Source organism: Myotis davidii, unplaced genomic scaffold (genome assembly GCF_000327345.1).
Source record: "Myotis davidii unplaced genomic scaffold, ASM32734v1 scaffold363, whole genome shotgun sequence".
Taxonomy (NCBI): Eukaryota; Metazoa; Chordata; class Mammalia; order Chiroptera; family Vespertilionidae; genus Myotis; species Myotis davidii.
Genome location: NW_006294069.1, coordinates 2,540,190 through 2,547,223, shown reverse-complemented (window position 1 = coordinate 2,547,223; position 7,034 = coordinate 2,540,190). Strand labels below are relative to the sequence as shown.

The 7,034-nt window shown below is 47.3% G+C and overlaps 2 protein-coding genes across 2 annotated transcripts in view; one reads left to right on the top strand and one right to left on the bottom strand.

Annotated features, from left to right (window-relative positions):
• Nucleotides 1-407: 407 nt before the first annotated feature.
• Nucleotides 408-1,037, top strand: LOC102771561 (diazepam-binding inhibitor-like 5). The gene has a single exon (XM_006768125.2). It carries the CDS (start codon nucleotides 635-637, stop codon nucleotides 896-898), a length of 264 nt encoding a protein of 87 aa, XP_006768188.1. The 5' UTR covers nucleotides 408-634; the 3' UTR covers nucleotides 899-1,037.
• A 5,080-nt stretch (nucleotides 1,038-6,117) lies between these two features.
• GLOD4 (glyoxalase domain containing 4) overlaps nucleotides 6,118-7,034 on the bottom strand; it is a 20,330-nt gene continuing 19,413 nt past the window's right edge. The window contains exon 9 of the mRNA XM_006768076.2: nucleotides 6,118-6,492. Coding sequence (XP_006768139.1) covers nucleotides 6,439-6,492 — 54 coding nt within the window. The 3' untranslated portion in view covers nucleotides 6,118-6,438. The remainder of the gene's footprint in view (nucleotides 6,493-7,034) is intronic.

Below are 7,034 nucleotides of genomic sequence, written 5' to 3'. Positions count from 1 at the left end.
CACTGCCCAGCCCTGCCTCCTGCTCCCAGTGGGTCCTACCCATTAGCTCCGTTCCCAGCCCCGCATTCGGCTCCCCCCAGTCACCCCGGAATCCCCCGCAGTTCACACACACTGAACGCCCCTCGCAGGCTGCCCACTAACCAGCACGGACGCACCCTCTGTAATGCCAGGCTTCTTCCCCCCAGCGCATCTCCCCATCTCACGCTCTGACCACCTAGCGCCACAGCCTCCCAAAGCGTCCCCATTGCTCCTCCTTCAGAACACAGCAGCAGCTCCTTAATTTTCTGGCATCGTAGACGCCTTTGAAATGTGAATGGTCGTCCTCCGCCCCAGAAAATGCACAGTGCGGGACCAGAACAACTGTGTGTGTGTGGGGGGGGGGGTTGTGGGTGTGCGGGTGGGGGGGGGGGGGGCGGCCGTGAGGGCAGATCCAGTCCAGTGGGCCCATTTGGTTTTTCACTGAGAACACAAATATCCCGTGTTTTCCCATATATATCACCCTGTCTCCTTTTCTCCCTTTCCCTTCTTCCCAGACATAATCACCAGCCCCAAGTGTTTCTAGTTCTTCACCCTCCAGCTTCTAGGACCAGGTATCACTTAAAAGAGCCAGAGGGGCCGAACCTCAGTTCCCGCAATGGGCCAAGTGGAATTTGAGCTGGCCTGCGCCACTCTGAAGCAGTTGAAGGGCCCTGTGAGTGATCAGGAGAAACTGGTGGTGTACAGCTTCTACAAACAGGCCACCCAGGGCGACTGCAACATCCCTGCCCCGCCTGACACAGATGTGAAAGCCAAGGCCAAATGGGAGGCATGGAATGAGAAAAAAGGGATGACCAAGATGGACGCCATGAGGATCTACATTACTAAAGTAGAAGAACTGAAGAAAAAGGAAAATGGTTAAGGGGGACAAGGAGTCAAACAATGAAGTAGCAGGGCTCCTCTGGTAGGGAAATGGGCTTCTTAAAAGACCTTGATGGCTGAAATGTCCCCAAACTGTGGCTACCGTAGCTGAGACATCAATAAATCTTTTAAAAACTGCATGAGCCCTAACCGCTTTGGCTCAGTGGATAGAGTGTCAGCCTGCGAACTGAAGGGTCCCAGGTTCGATTCCGGTCAAGGGCATGAACCTTGGTTTGTGGGCACATCCCCAGTAGGGGGTGTGCAGGAGGCAGCTGAGTGTTGTTTCTCGCTCATCGATGTTTCTAACTCTCTATCCCTCTCCCTTCCTCTCTGTAAAACTCAATAAAATATATTTTTTCTTAAAAAGCTGCACAAAAGTGCACATCTGCTGTTCGAACAGCAGTGAACTCAAAGTGACTGAGAGTACCGGGGAGCTGACCGAAATGCGTTAAGGGCATCTCTCCTCTAAAGAAAGTCCATCAAATCTGGCCTTGGGTCTGATTCTAAGTTTTCCCAGCCTTCCTATGGTCAGATCATATGTAGATATTTGACGGCAGTAGAGGGGTGGCAGAGAATCAGGCTAGGAAAATGCCCAAGGTTTGAAGTCCATGACGGAGGCTCTGCTTCTGGGGGAGGAGGTAAAGAGAGGAGGCCCAGGCACCTATCTCATCAGAGGCTGTCCATTCACTATTAGCCCAGCATTATGGAGGGGAAGAGGTGTTATCTTCCAAAAAGCTGGTCAAGTCCTACGACCCAAAGCCCCTACTGGAACACAGGCCGGATGAAGTTCATGTGTTGAGGGAAGACAGACTTGTAGCAAGTAACTGTAGCATCACAACACAGCAGCTGAGAAACACTGGAGCAGATGGTTTCAAAATGCCACCTCTGAAACACTCATCAAGGCCTAGCGACTAATTTTCTTGGGACTGCTGTGTAGCGAATCCTGGTTTCTACTTGGGGATGTTTGTGGGACAATATGTACATGTATGTTACGGGATTTGTTTCAGGAGCAAAACAAATCCTCTGACCCATGCAAGAGCCAGAGTGCCTGAGCTCAGCTTCCACTCCTTAGCACTGATATCATGGCGGCATCAATGCACAACATTGCACTGGGATATGAAGGCTAAACGATATTAGAGACATTTTGAAGCAAAAGGTCTGTTGTGGTATGGGATTCCCCAATGTTTTTCCTTAATTAAAAAAAAATGTTTTGGGGGCTAGGGTTATCCATTGGGGACTGGCTTTAGCTCTTCTGGCCCTGCTCCATTCCTTGGGGCTAAGCTAGGCTCTTAGGGGCTTGACCTTCTGGACTGGGCTCCACCCTCTGGCACTAGGCTAGGCCATTCGGAACTAGGTTGGACTCCTCCTGGCCAGGCTTCGCCCTTTGAGGCTAGGCTGGGCTCTTTGGGGTTAGCTCAGCGTTTGGGGGCTACACTCGGCGCTTCAGGACTAGGCTGGGCTCTTTGGGGTTAGCTCAGCATTTGGGGGCTACACTCGGCGCTTCAGGACTAGGCTGGGCTTTTTGGAGCCGGGCTTGGTTTTTCCAAACGAGGTTGGGCTCTTTGGGGCCAGGCCTGGCTCTTAGGAACGAGGGTCAACCCTTCAGGATTAGCTTCAGCGCTTAGGGTGAGGCTCGGCCCTTTGGAGCTATGTTTGGCTCTTAGAAAATAGGGTCATAAAGAAAAACACAGACACTGTTTTCATACTTCATGACATTAGGTTAGCTCCAGTTCATGAAGGGCTAGTAAACAACAGAAGCAACAACCATAAAGGCCTCAGAGGAAACCAAACCTCACCAGATTATCTTTGAGATCTTCTGTTCACATATTTGCAGGAAGTTGCTACAGACTAAGTACATTACTTAAGAATGAAGTATACCCATGCCCAGCCGGTGTGGCTCAGTGGTTGAGCATTGTCCTGTGAACCAGGAGATCAGGTTCGATTCCCGGTCAGGGCATATGCCCGGTTGTGGGCTCGATCCCCAGTGTGGGGCCTGCAGGAGGCAGCCAATTGATAATCCTCTCTAATCACTGATGTTTCTCTCTCTCCCTCTCCTTTCCTCTCTAAAATCAATGATTAGACCCGATCCTGCAGGGGTTGGGCCTAAACCTGTAGTCGGACATCCCCCGAGGGACCCAGATTAGAGAGGGTGCAGGCTGGCTGAGGGGACCGCTGCCCCTCACCCTGTGCACAAATTTTGTGCACTGGGCCTCTACACTAATAAAAGAGAAACATGCAAATTGGTGTCACTCCACTATGCCCACCAGCCAATCAGGATGAGTATGCAACTTAAACAAGCAAAGATGGCAGTTAATTTGCATATGCAGGCACAGAGCAAAGACCGAAGACGACTGAAGACTGAAGAGGCTTGGCTTCTCTGCTGCAGCCGGAGTGAAGGCCTGGGTCCCAGGTGCTGGAGGAAAACCGGTGCCGGCAGCCAGGGAAAGGAAGGCCTATTGCACAAATCTCTTCATGCAACGGGCCTCTAGTATACATATAATTGATTTCAAAATTTTTTCCTCTTACTAGTAAGTGTACAACTATGCATGATGTAAGTTAATGCTGTTTATCTACTTGGGATATTTTAGCTTTATGATATCAGCCCTGATATCTGAAAGAGGGATCTAGTACTGGTTAGTCATTCAATGCTTACATAAATCACTTATTTTACCATAAGAAACTTAGAAGTAGCCTAATACACTGGGGAAAGTAGAGTTTCACAAGAACAGTATTACTAGAGACACACATCAAGATTTACTTTAAAAAATTACTTAATTAAAAAAAATTACTTAATTATCTAATAGAAAAATCTGAGAATTAACAAATCGTAGTCTAAAAAACACAGAGGTTTATTTGATTATTCAAAATTCATAAATAATTTCCCCATGTATAAACAAAAACAGTGAACCAACTGTCTAGAGGGGGAAATATCTAACTTGGTTTGCTTTGAAACTCATGATTGCTTTCCTAAAACAGAATTTGAGTGCAAAGTTCTGTGAAGCCAGAAAGAGATTTTTTTCTCTCAGTGAAGATCACCCTATAAGGACTGAAATTCACCCTGAAATTTCCATACCCAACACTGTCAGCAAGGGAGAACAACAGAGGCTATGATTTACAAGTAATCCTATATAATACAAGCCTAATATGCAAATTGTCCCGAGTGGTTGTTCGACTGGGAGACCGAGAGTTCAATTGCTCGCTATGATGTGCACTGACCACCAGGGGGCGGCGTGGAACATAGCAGGTGTTGGCGACGTGGCACTGGCAGTGGGAGGCAGTGAAGGCGCTGCTAGCCTGATGGGCCATGACGCGAGCAGGACCATGGCAGGATGGTGGAGCAGGTGAGTGGGCAGCACCAAGCCAAAGTGGGTGAGAGCAGGGGCCCGATCGCCCCGCCGATTGCCCTGCAGATGGCAACCAGCAGCGGTGGCAGGGGGTGGGGCTGCTGCCCAGCTCCCAAGTGCTGAGGGAGCTGGGCAGCGGGCCCTACCCTAATCGATCACCCCACAGGTGGGATGGTAGAGCAAGTGAGGGGGCGGAACCAGGCCATGGCGGGATGCCAGGTGGGGATGCAGGGCTATGAGGCTGGGGCGCGAGCTGGGGCCCGATCTCCACAGGCCACCCTGAGGGGCACCACCTGTGCATGAATTTGTGCACCGTGCCTCTAGTTGAATATATATTATTCTGGAACTGGTATCCTCTGAGTCAATCCTTTCCAATATTATCAATTTCTTTCCTGAAATTTGAACATGCCCACCACTTTATTTTTTTAAATATATTTTTATTGATTTCAGAGAGGAATGGAGAGGGAGAGAGAGAGAGAACATCAATGATTAGAGAGAATTGTTGATCGGCTGCCTCCTGCACATCCCCTACTGGGGATTGAGCCAACAACCTGGGCAGGTGCCCTTGACCGGAATCAAACCCGGGACCCTTGAGTCCGCAGACCGATGCTCCATCCACTGAGCCAAACCAGCTAGGGCTCCTTGTGAATTCAATGATGAGAGAGAATCATTGATCAGCTGTCTCCTGCACACCCCCTACTGGGGATCAAACCCACAACCCGGGCATGTGCCCTTGACTGGAATCGAACCCGGGACCCCTCAGTCTGCAGGCCAACGCTCCATCCACTGAGCCAAACCGGCTTCGGCTTAAAAATATTTTTATTTCTTTCAGAGAGGAAGGGGAATGAGAGAGAGAGATAGAAACATCAATGATGAGAATCATTGATTGGCTGCCTCCACTGGGGATGGAGCCCGCAACCGAGGCATGTACCCTTGACCAGAGTTGAACCCAGGATCTCTCAGACCGCAGGCCCATGCTCTATCCACTGAGTCAAACCAGCTAGAGCTGCTCACCACTTTAAATAATGAATCTTACAGGTTGGTATAATAGCTTGATTTTAGTAGTATATCTTCAAAAAACATTTAATAATAAATGTGCCCAATATAATTAATGTTTCCAGTAATTAAAATGTATTTGTTCTACAGAACCAAACAAAAATTATAAGAAAACATTAAAAAAATTTTTTTCAGGCTAAAGAAATCATCTAATCCATTTTAAAGAAATTTAATGTGGCCCTAGCTGGCTTGGCTCAGTGGATAGAGCGTCAGCCTGCGGACTGAAGGGTCCCAGGTTTGATTCCGGCCAAGGGCACATGCCTGGGTTGTGGGCTCGATCCCCAGTGGGGGGTGTGCAGGAGGCAGCCGACCAATGATTCTCTCTCATCATTGATGTTTTTAGCTCTCTCTCCTTCTCCCTTTCTGTCTGAAATCAATAAAGAAATGTATTTTAAAAATAAAGAAAAATAAATATCATTATATAAAAAAAGAAATTTAATGTGTTCTTTTTGTGAAGATTTTTAAAAATTATATAAGGAAACTAGCACAGAGCCAGGTGTGTAGCTACACAACACATTAGATTAGCGGTTCTCAACCTGTGGGTTGCAACCCCTTTGGGGGTCAAATGACCCTTTCACAGGGGTCGCCTAAGACCTTTGGAAAACACATATATAATTACATAATGTTTTTGTGATTAATCACTATGCTTTAATTATGTTCAATTTGTAACAATGAAATTGGGGGTCATCACAACATGAGGAACTATATTAAAGGGTCGCGGCATTAGGAAGGTTGAGAACCACTGCATTAGATCCTTCTGTCTGTTTTCTCTGGCTACTCAAAATTTTAAAGCAAGGAATGCGGGGGTGTTAACTAAATCTTTTGGTTTAAGGAACAAAATTTATTTTGCAAATAAGTGTTTTCATAAATCCACATGCTTATTAAAATTCCTTCCATTTATCCCCAACCAAGGGTAATGTTCCATATAGTTGCCCCAGACTGACAATAAAAGGATTTATACCTAAAACATAAAAACATATCAGACCTTTTAAAGATTAAAATACACAAATCTTCACTACCCAGCTTCCTCAACTATACAGGGAACAATCAAGTTGTGAGAGCATTTATTATGAATGGACACATCAAACCTCGCAGGTGATAGACAGGAATCGTAAATGCTTGTTCCACATGATATCTTCTATTAACGTTTAATTCGTTTAGCAAACCATTCATCACTTTTATCTGCTGCCATTGCCTATAGAAACAGAATTAGAATATATTTTCTAAGTTCATAAAACAAAACATATAGTTCACTTTGTACCTCATTGCATTGTCCATAATCAAGAAATTAACAATTGAAAAGTGTTGTTTAATTTGACAGAGGATGCTGATGAATACTGAGCAATTGCTTGTGGATTTTCACTTTGTAAAGGTCCTGCAGCCAGGAAGTATGGCTCATTGACTAGACAGCAAGGGTCCAGCACACCAGGCCGTAACCAAAGGGTCATGTACCAATATTACACTCTTTGTGACTTATTAGCTAACTAGGGGCCCGGTGCACGAAATCTGTGCACTTGGTGTGTGTGTGTGGGGGGAGTGTCCCTCAGCCCAGCCTGCCCCCTCTCACATACTGGGAGCCCTCAGGCGTTGACCCCCATCACCCTCCAATCGCAGGATCGGCCCCTTGCCCAGGCCTCATTTCCCCCCATCACTGGGTTCTGCCCCCAGCCTAGGCCTGATGCCTCTGGCCCAGGCATCAGGCCTGGGCGCCCCGCTGGCCTGGCTCAGCAGTTGAGC

Excerpts from the sequence above, each read along its gene's own strand:
- LOC102771561 (XM_006768125.2), top strand. The coding sequence starts at position 635 with ATGGGCCAAGTGGAATTTGAGCTGGCCTGCGCCACTCTGAAGCAGTTG.